Source organism: Centropristis striata, chromosome 15 (assembly GCF_030273125.1).
Source record: "Centropristis striata isolate RG_2023a ecotype Rhode Island chromosome 15, C.striata_1.0, whole genome shotgun sequence".
Classification (NCBI taxonomy): Eukaryota; Metazoa; Chordata; class Actinopteri; order Perciformes; family Serranidae; genus Centropristis; species Centropristis striata.
In genome coordinates, this window is record NC_081531.1 from 33,471,613 (window position 1) to 33,487,941 (window position 16,329).

Here is a 16,329-nt window from a genome sequence, read left to right on the forward strand (position 1 = left end):
TCTATCTATCTATCTATCTATCTAAAAAATCTATCTATCTATCTATCTATCTATCTATCTATCTATCTATCTATCTATCTATCTATCTATCTATCTATCTATCTATCTATCTATCTATCTATCTGAACATTTCAGGAAACGATTCAGTACGTTTCGTTCTCCTCAGTGATTCGTTCGTACGAATCGTCCTTGAACGACACATCACCAACACACCCCTGCTTATGTAACAGCGCCGCTGCTGCTGCACGCTGTGCTCGTCGTGTACACTCACTGTACATGGTGGCAGATCTGGAGAGCAGCTGCTGAGTCCATTCACCTTAACACACGGAAATGCCTCCTGTGGAGACCGAGACTCCAGGTAAGCCTGCTTCATTTTTCACTGTGCAGAGAAAAAAACAGTTTATTCACCTCGCGAATGGTAGCGCAGTTATGGATGATTAACGCCATTGCATCGTCACACCGCTCAGCCTCATTTTGGATGTAATATATTTATAAAGAACTGCTTCCCCTTGTCTGATGTGGCCTTGACTGTGCTGATGCGGGATAAACAGCGCGATGATGTTGTGAAAGCACAGTTTGTGTTGGCAGGACAGATTGTTCCTCACTAAACCGCCGTGTCAGATGTCATGATGGCAGGCTGCAGGTCTTTTAAATAGGGACACAACTTCAGTAATTACAGCTTTAATAAGTAAGTGTAACACTGTAAAGAGGCTGTAACCGTATAACGCACTCAGCGCTGCTGCTGCTGCTGCACGCTGTTGCGCTCTATAGATAAAGACTGCGCACTGTTCTACTATTTTTCAGGGGTTTTCTTGTTTTTGTTTTTTTTTTTGCCATAAAAAAGTAAATTACTTCTATTACTAGTAATAATAATATAATATTTTTTATTTATTGTATTAACCATAAACAGTTTAAATCTGTATATTAATATAATGGGGTTTCTTTTTTTTTCTTTCTTTTTTTTTTTTACAATATTCAATTGCTTAATGGTCTTCAATATTGAATTAAAGTGAATTATTTGTAAAAAAAATAAAAATAAAATAAAAAATAAAAAAAGTTAAAAAACTTTAAATTTAAAGTAAAAAAAACACTAATTATATGAGATATATAATAAGTACACTTCAAATACACTTACTGTATATTCATATTTTAAAAGAAATTATCTGTGAAATAATTTACAGCTGTTATGATGGTTATTTAATACTAAGTGTGTTAATTATACATCACTGTTGATTGAAAATGCTATTATTTCTCCCAGAATACATACTGTGATCAGCAGTGCAGAGACACAACAGCTTTAAACGTAACCATTATAATATCTGAAGCTGCATTTTTAATAAACGCATCATCAATGCTTCATGAGGGAGTTAATTGCCAAATATTGTCAGCCACCAAACAAAAAACTTTCATCCTCACATATTTTAAGACATAAAGATATTTTCTCCCTTAATCTGCGAAACTGCAAATGTTGCTCAAAAGGTAAATTCTCAGTGTGTGTGCATTGGAGGTTTTAGTGTTTGCACTTCCAGTATGCACAGTAAAAACAAACCGACAAAAAATATTTGAATGGAGGGGGGGTCATGTCATCTTAAAGTTGCATAATTGCAGGCCACACTTTATGAGCACACCTTGTTTTTAATGACCATACCAGCAGCCTTTTAATCAGTACTTTGAAGGACACAGCATTACAGACTTTTATTTTGAAAGTATTGAATGTAATAATTCATAGAAAACTTGCTCAATTCAAGTTTTCTGTTTCTTATTGAATTGGTGACTCGAGTTCTGGGTGAACAGCTTCAGTCATTCTATTACAGTTTTTTTCATTTTTTTAATTATTTTATTATTATTATTTATTATACAGTCCATGGTAACACTGGAGCTGACTCATAAAAAAGTCATCATTAAGTCTTTGTTGAGACTGAGCTCTGCTACAGGGAGTGGTCATGTTCAGACAAACTGCAGTGAAGTCAAGCAACACAAAGTCACAGTGACAGAGATGTTGCTTCACTTTGTCAAACTGTTTTTCAAAAACAACAAGCTACATGTTTACTCATGCACCAGTGAAATAGGAGGAATTTTTCTATGTTTACAGTCAGCGAGGAAAAGCATGTCAGTCATGACAACATTTTGGAAGGCAGGCACAAAAATGTATAAGATGAAGATCATTCAGTATTCAGGGGAAAGAAGAGACAAGTTGTTTACTTCTAGTCCTATTTTGAGCGAATTTAAAACTCATTTCAGCAACAAGGCAAGTTTACACAAGACATCAAAAGCACCCTGACAAAGGGCAGAAAAACACATTTTAAAAAGGACATTAAACAAACAAAGAGATAAAAAAAATGGTAAAACAGAAGTTAAAGTATATATAGAAAATTAAGACTAAAAGTTATACTGCACAGTTATATACAGTACAGGCCAAATGTTTGGACACACACCTTCTCATTCAATGTGTTTTCTTTATTTTCATGACTATTTACATTGTAGATTCTCACTGAAGGCATCAAAAATATGAATGAACACATATGGAATTGTGTACTTAACAAAAAAAGTGTGAAATAACTGAAAACATGTCTTGTATTTTAGATTCCTCAAAGTAACCACCCTTTGCTTACTAGAATATAAGACATGTTTTCAGTTATTTCACACTTTTTTGTTAAGAACATAATTCCACATGTGTTCATTAATAGTTTTGATGAATCTACAATGTAAATAGTCATGAAAATAAAGGAAACGCATTGAATGAGAAGGCGTGTCCAAACTTTTGGCCTGTACTGTAGTTTAAAAAAAATGCATTCAAATTGTTAAATCTTGATTTAAAAGAACTAGGAGTTACAGAAGACCTACAGTTTGTTCCAGATATACAGAGAACAGAAACTGAAGGCTGCTACTCTATGTTTGGTTCTGACTCTGGGGACAGAAAGCAGACCTGTAAAGACCTGTAAAGACCTTAGAACTGGAGTGATATGATCCACTTTCTTTAGCAGCAGCGTTCTGAATCAGCTGCAGTTCTCTGACTTATTTTTTTAGATTAGATTTTTTTTAGATTAGATTCAGCTTTATTGTCATTGAACAGAGTACAAGTACTAGGACAACGAAATGTAGTTTAGCATCTAACCAGAAGTGCAGAGTAGTAAAGTGCAGGGTATTTACATATGAACACAGAGTATAAATATAGTGCAGGTATGAATTGAATATGCTATAGGATATATACAGTTATAGAAAAATATACAGTAGAGAATGTACAGTAAAGCAGCAGTGCAGGTAGATGAATGGATGGTAATAAATAGTCAAAAACAGTCATTAATGTGGGCAGATACAGGACAGTAGGTGGGTCACCTCTGTGTAGTGTTCAGAGAAACCCAATGACACTGTTTTTATGTGTTTTGCAAGCAGATATTGCCAAGCCTGCTGACAACGGCACGGCCAAGAAATGCCTCAGCTCAGAGTTAAAGGGGCTGGAGCCCATCGAACCTCTGGTCCGCTCTGTAGAAGAGACCCCTGAGCCCATCTCCACTGAAGTGAGAGGCGACATCCCCTCCTGGATCAATGGCAACCTCCTCCGTAACGGCCCGGGGAAGTTTGAGTTTGGAAACACACAGTGAGTCAGAAACTCTGTAACAAATACAAAAAAGGTCACAACTGCATGAGATTAAGGGGGCTTTCACACCTGGGCTGGTTGGTCCACTTGAAATGAACTCAGAGATGAACTAGATAGTGCACCAGAGTTCGGCTCGCTGCAGGTGAGAAGGCAGTCTGACTCAAAACACAGAGCATTCTGGGGTGAATTTGACAAGGTAGTAGCCGGCTCGAAAAATGTCTTGTGGATAAACGTGGTCTCATGATGAAGAAAAGGCCCTGATTGAAATATGGTCGGACGATCACTGAACACATACACAAAAAAAGTCGGTAACACTTTATAATAAGGTCCTTAATAACCATTAATTAACAAGTAATAAGGCATTGTTCTCGCTTTAGATCCGGTAGTTGCAAAAAGCATAGTTAACTTATAGTTAACTTATAATAGATGAGCAATACAGTATATTTTAATATCAATAAGCAAACAAAAGAAGATTAATAAAGGCATGGCAAAGATATAATGGGTGGGTCATGGGTGTTTGTAATGCCATTATTAACACTTATATAAGCTTATAAACACACAATAATGTTAATAAGCATCTTGTAAGGACTTACGAGGGCCTTATTACTTGTTAATTAATAGTTATTACAATGACCTTAATATAAAGCGTTACCAATTTTTTAAATTAATTATATTGCATATTATTAATCGATCTTTACTCTAAGTAAAGTGAAGAATTCAATGTTTGTTTCAAGCTGTTACCAGCTTTGTCTAAACAGGGCCAGCCAAGGCTGTCTGGGCTGGGTGGTAGAATTTTTGGTAACACTTTATAGTAAGGTCCTTAATAACCATTAATTAACAAGTAATAAGGCATTGTTCTCGCTTTAGATCCGGTAGTTGCAAAAAACATATTTAACTTATAGTTAACTTATAATAGATGAGCAATAAAGTATATTTTAATATCAATAAGCAAACAAAATAAGATTAATAAAGGCATGGCAAAGACATAATGGGTGGGTCATGGGTGTTTGTAATGCCATTATTAACACTTCGAGTCCACCAGACTTTATATACACTACCGGTCAAAAGTTTTAGAACACACCAACTTTTCCAGAATTTAATTGAAAATTATGCAGTTTAATGTCTCAGTGTACTCTGAAATTAATGCACATTTGCAACATTTTTCTTTATTGAGCATGAGTGTTTTGAAAGTTAAAAAAAAGATTCAAAATCACATTTTATGTTGGACTAAAGGACTAAAAAAAGACACAAAATGACCAAAAAAGACACCAAAAGACTCAAAATGACTAAAAAAAGACACAAAATGACCAACAAAAGACACAAAATGACTTACAAAGACATGAAAAGAATTCAAAAATGGACAAAATAGCCCAAGACTCCATAGAGTTAAGTTGTTGACCCATTTCTTGTTCCCTGAAAAAGGCCTACTTGTATAATTCTGAAATGTACATTATTTTTCAGTTTTGGTTAAGCTTACCTTTTTTATTTACCTCTGGCAGTTCACCACCTACCTCTGTACCCTTTCAAGCTGTTCATTTGACTTGATCTGCTTGAATTTCAATAAAAAACTGGAAAAATTGGGGTGTTCTAAAACTTTTGACCAGTAGTGTATATGTGAAAGCCTTTACTTGTGTTGTTCTTCACAGCTTCAACCACTGGTTTGACGGGATGGCCATGCTGCACCAGTTCAAGATTGACAAAGGCCAGGTGACGTACATGAGCCGCTTCCTGCAGAGTGACGCCTACAAGAAGAACAGTGAAAGGGACCGCATCGTGATGTCAGAGTTTGGTACCCTCGCCATGCCGGACCCCTGTAAAAACTTCTTCCAGCGCTTCCTGTCCCGCTTTGAGATGATGGGTGAGTACACTGAATAAAGCAGCATGTGACAATAATAGTGTTTGGTGTTGGTGGGTTGACTCATTGTGCAAGAATGTGTCTTCACTTTTATTAAATCCAGTAAGACCAGCTTGCACGAGAGCAGGAGGGATCATCTAAATCAGGCCAAGTGTTTGTACAAACACTGTTTTGCCTAGCGTGCAGTGAGGCCAGGGGTGGACCCTCCAAAGTGTTCTGCATGTGCTAAGGTTACATAATAACATGTGCTACAGGAGGGGAACCAGAGGGAACACTGAATGCTTCACATTCCCTCTACACTTTTCATTTTCAGCAAGAAGATTTCTGTTAATAGAAGAACACTTTAGTTCATTTGTAATCCTGTGTTTCTGTCTGTTACAGAGCCAACAGACAATGCAAGTGTGAGCTTTGTGAAATACAAGGGTGACTACTATGTCAGCACGGAAACCAATTTCATACACAGAGTGAACCCAGAGAACTTGGAGACATTGGAAAAGGTACCTTCATGATTAATAAATGTTAACCATCTGAACCTCAACAAGCCATTTCAGGGCATTTTTTGCCCTTTTTTACATTTTACTCAATGTGGCCTTGCATTTCCCTGCAATATATAAAATATATATAAAATACATAAGCACAAGCATGGCTAGAAGTAGGCACAACTCAAAAATACCTTTTTTGCAGAATAACAGTTATAATGACATAAATCATAAAAAATATATATTATAATTGGATTAAAATGGAATGGAATACTTTTCCAAATGCCCACAAGTGTTACAAATATTGTAAAAATGCTATACATAGTGAACTATTTACATGTTTACAACCTCTCTTGTCCTCTCCTCTCTGCTCTGTGTAAACATATTTTCAATGAATATTTGTCATGTGACCGTTTGTCTCAGCAGAATCAATCATGGCTTCAGTGTCGCTGAGGAGCAGAATTTAATGTTTTTAACACAATCTAATTTGTGCAAACAACTTCTTTTAGGACACATTTTAAAATAACATGTAGAATTAAGTGCCCCTTGGTGTTGTTCACCTGAGAACGACAGGAACAATGCTGCGTGGGTGCATTTTTTGGAATTCCATCTCTGATTCTCTGATCACTGAAAAATGTGACCTGAATAGCAATAGTGCACTAGCCTGGCTAACGCCAGACTATATCACAAATGAGATATAGTCTGGATGCCATCTATTCATTTTTCTGTAGAGGAGGCGTGGTTTACGATACGTTTATTGGGCGCTACGAATGTCTATCGTAAGCGTCTGTACGTAGCTCTTAGCCAATTGTATCAGTTATACCAGATGACGTATGTAGAGCGACGGAAATTCGAGGAGGCATCGAAGAAGACGACTGATGTTTACATAGCCAGACTAGCCCATCTCTACTTTGAGACTAAAATGCTCAATTCTGCTTCTGCAGCGTTTTTCTGCAGCATGTTGTGGCTCTGGCTGCTCTATAGTTTCAGCTCAGAGTCTACCGGGTGTGTTGGTGTGTGTGTGTGTGTGTGTGTGTGTGTGTGAGAGAGCGTGTTGCTTGCTACTTTCCTTCTCCAGTTCTCGCTTTCTGCAAGATTATTTATTTTTAGGCCTTATTCCCCCTCATGTCATTCAGCCACACATCCACTGATTTTATGGTCAATAGACGAGCTGCTGGGGGTCTCTGGGGGCTCCGCTGTCCCCCGGTTCGTAGCCAGATCACCGTGGTTACAGCAGCGAGCGGTAGCAGGGCTAGTTGGTAGATTAGGCTTTGGCCAAATCCTGTCGGAAGCAAGGCTAAACTTTTCATGGTGAAACAGGAGTGTAAAGCCAAACATTGCTCTTCTTTTAAAATAAACTTTGGCTCTAAACTATCTACAACACTGTCTACAGCTAGATCCAGAGCTTCGCGTCTGCTGCAGCCATGTTGGATCCGTAAGAAAACTACAAAACTACAAGCTTCCATCTGTCGAACAGTATGCGTCATCGTCTTGCCGTCCCTCCCCGCTCTGTGATTGGATCCCTAAAACAAGGCTAAGAAACAGCCTTGGACACCAGACCCTTTTGCAGTTCGAAATGAAATCGAGCGCGCAAGGCAGTATGGGTATAGCCCGGCTAATAGTGCACTTGAACTTGTGATAAACAGATCTTAAACTATAAACAGGCAGAAGGCAACAATTCTTCTTAGTAAGTACTCAGCATATATTTATTACAAAAGAAAAAGAATAACAGATGAGTAGAATTTAATGTTTTTAACAGGATCTGGTTATTTAAAAAGGTTTATTTTTGACAACATTTTAAATGAGACATGGAGAATAACATGATTTTGACAGAAATATCACAATTTTAAGCTTTCGTCTTTGTCTAAAGGAAACTGAAATCGTAAATCTTGACGATAATGCCTGTTTTTTTACAGTTTCTTTCTGTGATAAATGGTGTTTTTTTTAAACCGGGTTCAGAGGGTTAATATTAATACCAGTGTCTGTAATTATATGTTACATAATATCATGTCGTCCATTTATATCAGCTATAATCATCATCTCACCATCTTCCTGTGCTATGTTTGTAGGTAGACTGGAGCAAGTTCATTGCTGTAAATGGAGCCACTGCTCACCCACACTATGACCCTGACGGTACCACCTACAATATGGGAAACTCCTATGGAAGCAAAGGTTAGTCACAAGGAATATTTCCCCCCCAAAATGACCATTTGTCATTAATTACTCACACTGTGCTACCTTGAATTATCAAAGAACACTTTCGCATGCCTCCACGATGCACCAAGAATCTGAAAAAAAGAGAAAAGTCTTGAATTGAAGAAAATGAGGGCGCTTCCAAAATGCATGCATTTTCTGTAAAAACCCTACTGGTTCTGGAAATTTACAGGAAATATTCCACCCCTTTGCAACCCTATCTTTGGGGGTGAAATGTTCTGCTTTATGTTTACGTAAATGAGCAGCTGAATGGTTTGTTTCTCATCCTCTTTTATCAAAAAACATACAAAAACATCCCGGCGATTGCAGGATCCCTGTACAACATTATCAGAGTGCCTCCTGAGAAGAAAGATGTCAGTGAAACTCTACAAGGAGCCAAAGTGCTCTGCTCTATCGTGCCCGCAAACAAGTCTCATCCCTCCTACTACCACAGCTTCGGTAAGCCACCACTCCTGGATGATCCATTCATAGTGGTGTCTGTTTCTGTCGTGCTGTAAAGCACAATGACACTCTTCTTCTCCTGTTTCCAGCCATGTCTGAGAACTACGTGGTGTTCATTGAGCAGCCAATTAAGATGGACCTGCTGAAGATCATCACATGCAAACTGAGGGGGAAAGCTTTGAGCGACGGCGTCTACTGGGATCCCAAGCAGGAAACTGTCTTCCATCTTGTTGACAAGCGCACAGGCGAGGTGAGAAACACTTGAATTTCATTAAAATAAACTTTGAACTTTCTGACATTCCTTTAACGGATCATAGGTTACGAAAGTTTGTGTCCTCAGTGACACTGTGAAGCCATGATTGACTCTGACATTGACAGAGGTGTCAAAGTGACAAATTGACAAAGTGACAAATATTCACTGAAAATCTGTTTACACAGAGCAGAGAGGAGAGGTTGTAATGTGAATAATTCAATATGTATAACATGTGGAGACCCAATTTCTTTTTCCACTATTCATGTCACGTAAAGGCACTTTGAAAAGTGGTTTAAATATAAATTCCAAATTATTTTATTCCAATGAAAAAATAATAATTTATCAGAAGAGAAATTCAACTTGCATTTATGATGATTTCTGTCATTAAAACTGTGTTATTCTGCACTCAAGACATTTTTAAGTTGTTCCCACTTGTAGCCATTATTATGCTGAGTCCACTGAATTTATATATTTATATATATTTATATACTCTGCACATTCCTCACTTAATTTGCACTAAGTTGTATATAGTATATTGTATATTGAATATTGTTAAATGTCTTTTTCTTAGATTGTTATTTTTTTTATCTTGATCTTAAAGTTTGTGCGAAATTTGTGTGGTCGGCTGTAACAAAGAAATTTCCCCGCTGTGGGATTAATAAAGTCAATCTAATCTAATCTTTTTTAAATATTGCAGTGAGTAGTAGTAGTGAGCAGTAGCCTGGGTATACCCAGACTGCCTTGCGCGCTCAAATTTAATTTCGAACCTCCATCCAGTCTGGAAACCAGGAAGGATTCTTAGCCCTGTTTTAGGGATCCAATCACAGAGCGGGGAGGGACGGCAAGACGATGACGCGTACTACTCGGCATTTAGAAGCTTGTAGTTTTCCGGATCCAACATGACTGCTGCAGACACGAAACTCTCTTTAGCTGTAGATGGTGTTTTAAAGCCGCTAGCGGCTAATAGCCCCGCTACCGCGGACAGCGGAACCGCCGAGAGGCCCGCAGCAGCTTGTTTGTTGCCCATAAAATCAGTGGATGTGTGTGGCTGAATGACATGAGGGGGAATAAAGCGTGAAAATAAATAATCTTGCAGAAAGTGAGAACTGGAGAAGCAAAGCAGCAAACAACACTCTCTCACAGACACACACTGTAACACTACGTCATCTGGTATAACTGATCTGATTGGCTAAGAGCTACCTACAGACGCTTTAATAGACATTCTAAGCGTCCAATAAACGGCTCCGGAGGATCGTAAACCACACCTCCTCTACGGAGAAATGAACGGCAGGTGTCCAGACCTAATCTCAAATGAGATTTGGTCTGGTGTTAGCCAGGCTAGTGGTCGGCTGTCACAAAGAAATTTCCCCACTGTGGGATTAATAAAGTCAATCTAATCTAATCTATTTTAAATATTGCAGTGAGTAGTAGTAGTGAGCAGTGACACAGTGAGTAAAATGTAAAAAGAGCAAAAAACGCCCCTACCTGTGCCTTTCAGGCGGTTATAAAGTTGGGAACTGGATGTAAATTCTGGCGGGGTGAATAAGAAATGATCCCAGTTCATCTCATGGTGTTTTCTGTCCCACAGGTCAGCTCAGTGAAGTATCACACCAAAGCCATCTCCACCTTCCATCAGATCAACGCCTTTGAGGAAGACGGATTCTTGATGCTCGACATGTGCTGCTCGGACGACGGCCAAGCCATCAACAACTACCTCATCCAGAACTTACGCAAGTCGGGAGACGCATTAGATGAGGTCAGCTTATAATTACACAATCCGCCCCAGATGCTTTTACATTCTAACCTCTCGAGTATTAAATAAGTGCTCAGGGCAGTACGGGCTCTGTTATCCTTTTTCTTTTGTAATAAATAAATCCTGAGTACTTACTGAGAAGAATTGTGGCCTTGTGGCTGTGCATGGTTTAAGATCTGTTAAGCACAAGTTCAAGTGCACTGTTGTTATTTAGGTCACATTTTTTCAATATCTTAGAGATCGAATTACAAAAAATGCACCCATGCAGCATTCTTCCTGTCTGGTGTCGTTCTCAGGTGTACAACACCATGTGCAGGGCGTTCCCCAGGCGCTTTGTTCTGCCCCTTAACGTGACCAGTGAAACTCCAGCTGACCAGAACCTGAACACTCGGTCCTCCAGTGCAGCGACATGTGTCAAAGTCAGCAAAGATAAGGTGGGTTGTTCAGGAATGTGTCCTGACTGCAGACTGCATATGAAGATGAAGATAAAGTGTCAAAGTAAAATTCTTCAAATTTCGCAGAAAGTCTACAAAGAGGTGTGAAATGTTCAAATTCCAAGGTGTCTGGACTGCAGCACATGGCTTGAGGCCTTGGAGGTGTTTGAGGTGTTTGAGGTGTTAGAAACGGATGCTGATGTAAACACCAAAGTATCTCAACTTGTCCATCCTCTCAAACAGCTATTCTCAACCTTGGGGTCGGGACCCCAATTGGGGTCGCGAGATGATTTCTGGGGGTCGCCAAATCATTTTGGAAGTCAGCTCTGTCTCCACTGTGTTAAAGTGTTCATGTGTTAATGTGTCTTTTTTGGGCATGTCTTTTTTTGGTAATTTTGTGTCTTTTTTTGTCATTTTGTGTCTTTTTTGGTAATTTTGTGGTCAATTTGTAACCATTTGCAACACCTACAATGCATTTCTCTGTAGAGGAGGTGTGGTTTACGATCCTCCGGAGCCGTTTATTGGGCGCTTAGAATGTCTATCAAAGCGTCTGTAGGTAGCTCTTAGCCAATCAGATCAGTTATACCAGATGACGTAGTAGAGCAACAGAAATGGATGTTTGTTGTGTGTGTCTGTGAGAGAGTGTTGCTTGCTGCTTTGCTCCTCCAGCTCTCGCTTTCTACAAGATTATTTATTTTCACGCTTTATTCCCCATTCTGCCACACACATCCACTGATTTTATGGGCAATAAACAAGCTGCTGCGGGTCTCTGGACGGCTCCACTGTCCCCCGGCTCGTAGCGAGATCACCGGCGGTGACCGGCGGTCTCGCCGGCTCGGCACTACAGGTGATCTCGCTACGAGTCGGGATTCAGCGGAGCCGCTGAGAGACCTTTCGCCTTTGAACTTTCGCTCTAAACTATTTAAAACACCATCTACAGCTAAAAAGAGTTTCGCGTCTGCAGCAGCCATGTTGGATCCGGAAAACTACAAGCTTCCAAGTGTCGAGTAGTACGCGTCATCGTCTTGCCGTCCCTCCCCGCTCTGTGATTGGATCCCTAAAACAGGGCTAAGAATGCTTCCTGGTTTCCAGACCGCCTGGAGGTTCGAAATTAAATTCGAGCGCGCAAGGCAGTCTGGGTATACCCAGGCTAGTCAATTTGTGTATTTTTTGGTAATTTCGTTCCCTTTTCTGGTCATTTTGTGTCTTTTTTGGTCATTTTGTGTCTTTTTTGATCATTTTGTGGTCACTTTGTCTTTTTTGGTCATTTTGTTTCCTTTTTTGGTCATTTTTGGATGATCTGAACTGTGCATGATTCTGTTCAGTGAGCGGGGGTCGCGGACAACATGCATGTTAAATTGGGGGTCGCGACTCAAAAAGGTTGAGAACTACTGCTCCCAAACATGGCCCAGTTAAAGAGAACAGTAAACTTGTGGAAGACCCCAGTAGAAAACTAGTCGGTTGATGCTCTTTTTGTCAACAGGTGTTCTGCCAACACGAGGACCTGCATGGAGAGGACCTCCAGGAGTACGGTGGCCTGGAGTTCCCTCAGATCAACTACGGGAAATATAACACTCAGCCGTACCGTTATTTCTACGGCTGTGGCTTCAGACACCTGGTGGGAGACTCTCTGCTTAAGATGGACCTGAAGGACAAGACACTCAAGGTTGGTGTGTGTGTGTGTACATACTGTCTGTACCACAACATTAAAACATCCTATTATTAGAAAAAAAGCTAACAAAATGCTGTTAAATGAGACGTTATGAATTTTATGCTAAAATGTTGATCAATAACAGCAGCACTCTTAATCTCCCACTGTGAAACAGAGGTAGAGTATTACTGTTATAATAAGTAGTCATTTATTAGTATGATATAGCTGTGTGTGCCTGTGTGACCTCAGATCTGGTACCTGAAGGGTTCCTTCCCGTCAGAGCCCGTGTTTGTGCCGTCGCCAGATGCGGTCGAGGAGGACGATGGCGTCATCCTCTCTGTGGTTCTCACCCCCTCACAGGTGAAACTGTTTCTGAAGTGTTACCCCAATTATTATTATTATTATCATTAGTTGTAAAAGTGCTGGTCATGATGGCTTTACATTAAAAATACACGTTTATAGCAGAAAGAAACTGTAAATTTTTTTTTTTTTTTAAAGTCATTATTGTCCAAATTTGGACTTTTTGACAGTACTTGTAATTGATCAAAGGTCAAAAAGGGTTCCGTTAGAAAAAGTGACCAAAAGGAAGTTTAAATTTTTGATATTTCTGTTAGAATCACTTTATTCTATACCTCATTTAAAAAAGAAATCATAAAAAAAAGGTAAAAAAGTCTGGCAGTGAACACTTTTCATCATATTCAAGTAAAAAAAACACGTTATTCTATATATATATTTTTTTAAATACAAATATTTACTGTAAATAATCCAAAATTTTAAATAAATTAGATTAATTAAAAAATAACTTATGGATATTATGTTTGGTGTTAATCGACGTTCAATGTTTGGTAAAGTGACTTTTGACAGGGTTTTTTCTGACAGTGTGTCTCAGGACAGAAGGTTTTGTGTCAAAAACTGACAAACGAATGTATACAATGTTTTGGTCCTTTTCTCTGCAGGATAAAGGGACATTCCTTCTGGTTTTGGATGCAAAGACATTGGAAGAACTGGCGAGAGCCTACGTTCCCGTTAACATGGCGTACGGCTTCCACGGTACCTTCAACGCCACCGAATGAACCTGAAGAAAATAATCCAAAGAATACCAAATGCAGTGTTAGTCATTATAACCACTATAATCCTAATGGTACTGAGATTCTACATGAAGACAGATGCAGTGTCATGTTACTGATTGTTGTGCTACTTTTCTAAACTAATTTTGGATCTTCTGACCCAAAAATTGTGGCATTCAGAGATACTATAATATTGTTATACTATAATTGTGCTCCTTTTATATTAATCTAAATCTGGTACTCAGGCATGAACCACTAAAGTGCCAAATTAACATCTTATTCAAATGCATTCTTTTTATAATTATGTTTTTTGTTTTTTTTCACAACTTTGATGACTTTTGTACTCTATTTGCCAATAAATGTTTTTACTTCTGTCTGAATTGTCAACTGTGTTTACAAAGTTTTGGATTGTCTGGATCATCTGTAAAATATAATATTCAGAAATATGCTTCATGCAAAGGTACTCAGAAGGCTGCTTTCTTAAAGCATATTTAACATTATTATACATGGTTAACATACGTTTTTTGTGGTCGACCCACACATTACGGCCTTTTCACTGTTACTTTTTTTTTACGTGATGTGTTGTCTGATATAAAATATTTTTTTACAGAGTATACAATACAAAAAAAACGCTTCACTTGATTCAGAAATGATTTTATTCTTTATTTATTCTTTAATTAAACAATTAAACAACAGCAATTAATTACGCCATTTCTAAATCACGACCAAGCATTATAAGTTCTCTAATTTTCACCAACATATATATGCCAATACCAACCATGATGAGTGAATTTTAGCTGTTATTATCGCCTGTCTGACACTCTATTCTATACTCTATTTCATGTAGCTTTTTAAAGATTTTATAGCATTAATATATTCTACAGAGAAAGACAGACAATTGATATTATGTACTGAAGGTCCAGAGAGCAATGTATTATGTCAATACATTGACATAAAATGTATATTTTATTTGATATTTGTAAAACTATAAATCTGTTTAACCTAACTAAAATCACTCTCAATGTAAGTTCAACTCTCTCCATTAAGTGTTTATTATTATTATTATTATTATCTAGAGGGTTTATGTAAAGGTTTTAAATACACACATTTGTAATAATACACATTTAAAAGTGATACTTGAATATGGTCTCATCACTCTCCACATAAATTTTAATGACATACATCTTGACAAATGCATGTTTTAATTATAATAGTATTAAATAAGGCTGCAGCTCTATAAACCTCTTCACTGCGAGGAGAATGTCGCCTGAGGCTGTGAAATGATTTTAATGACTGTATGACTAACCAGCAGACTGATGCAAATACAAATTAAAAAAAGCTGAATACTTTTAACTTGTGGTATTTGCAAACCAATAAAAGAAATAATGAAATCCAGAGATCATCCAGTAGAGGGCAGCAGGAGACACTATTTCAGCATCACCTGAAATCTGCAGAGTCAGGAAATGAACTCACTACCTGACCAGGTTCTGTAGATTAAAATCAACTGAGGGAAGAAAAAAAATGAGTTGAAAAGAACGTGTTGAGTGCATGATGCTTTGTTTTGTTTGTTTGGACATCAGGCCTGGTGTTTGTGAGTGGAAACAATGAAACTTGTCCCCTCAGGGACTGTGTGTTGACCCCGTGAACAGCAGCCTGCACTGTAAAAAAAATTAAAATAAAAATCGTTTAAAAAAACAAAACACCATATTGCTGAATGTGAAATTAAGGCAACTTTCTGTTTTTTTTTTTTTTTTTACAGTAAAACTTTTGTTAATGTAAAAAAACTGAAAAAGAAATTGTAATTAAAAAAAAAAAAAGCGTAAAAAGTCTGGCAGCAAAAGTTGCCAAATACTAAAATAATTATTGTTTATTATCTGATTTTTAAAAAAAAAGAAATTTCTTGAAAAATAACTTATGGTTACATTTACATTTTAAATAATTACATTTACAAAGGAAATCAAAAAGTTAACTGACAGCACAAAAAATATAACCATAACAATATTTTTTATTTATAAATAAAATACCTTTTCAACATACATTGTAAAAAAGGAAATCTTAAAAAGACAGCAAATACTCTGGCAGCAAAAGTTGCATAACACTTACTGTCAAATAGTTTTCTTTTTTTTAGTTTTTCTTAACTTTAATATGACGGAAAGTGTTATATGTTTTACCATGTTTGGCAAGAAAAACCCTGTAAAATAATCCAGTACATTTCTGTAAAATAATGTTTTTTTTACAGTGTGGTTTTGCTTTCAGCTGGATGATTGTGAATGTCAACAAATCCACTTTTTCTGGGTCATAAAACAGTCTAACAAAGGGGTGAGGCGACAGGAGCAACGTCGCTGAAGGAGGCGGGCTCAGCGTGACTACACCAAGTATAAGAGGCGTCAAACCTGTGACCTTCTCACAAATAACCGCCACTTTAGAAACGGACTGGAGAAGTCCACCATTAAACTTTAGCTGGGTTAAATCACATCTGTGAACTGAACAACTGTATTTATAGGACACGTGAGACTGAAAGAAAGACAAGAAAAATTGATTTAAGCTGTTTCAAAAGTAGGAGAACGCCTCCATGAAACAATAA

The 16,329-nt window shown here is 37.8% G+C and overlaps 1 protein-coding gene across 2 annotated transcripts; it reads left to right on the forward strand.

Moving 5' to 3' along the window:
* The first annotated feature begins 238 nt into the window (after positions 1 to 238).
* Positions 239 to 14,119, forward strand: LOC131987120 (carotenoid-cleaving dioxygenase, mitochondrial-like). 2 transcript variants are annotated; one of them, XM_059352280.1, is made up of 12 exons: positions 239 to 358; positions 3,394 to 3,598; positions 5,245 to 5,456; positions 5,835 to 5,950; positions 8,002 to 8,104; positions 8,456 to 8,584; positions 8,677 to 8,837; positions 10,429 to 10,596; positions 10,890 to 11,027; positions 12,511 to 12,693; positions 12,928 to 13,038; positions 13,635 to 14,119. In XM_059352280.1, the coding sequence occupies exons 1-12, from the start codon at positions 331 to 333 to the stop codon at positions 13,749 to 13,751; spliced, it is 1,671 nt and encodes a 556-aa protein (XP_059208263.1). In that variant the 5' UTR covers positions 239 to 330; the 3' UTR covers positions 13,752 to 14,119. The 2 variants fall into 2 exon arrangements, with proteins under 2 accessions (XP_059208263.1, XP_059208262.1); XM_059352279.1 differs by having other exon boundaries at positions 254 to 358; positions 3,391 to 3,598.
* Positions 14,120 to 16,329: the final 2,210 nt, after the last annotated feature.

Excerpts from the sequence above, each read along its gene's own strand:
- LOC131987120 (XM_059352279.1), top strand. The coding sequence starts at position 331 with ATGCCTCCTGTGGAGACCGAGACTCCAG. Across the intron at positions 3,599-5,244 it reads TTTGAGTTTGGAAACACACA|CTTCAACCACTGGTTTGACG; the intron begins GTGAGTCAGAAA and ends TGTTCTTCACAG. Across the intron at positions 8,105-8,455 it reads AAACTCCTATGGAAGCAAAG|GATCCCTGTACAACATTATC; the intron begins GTTAGTCACAAG and ends CGGCGATTGCAG.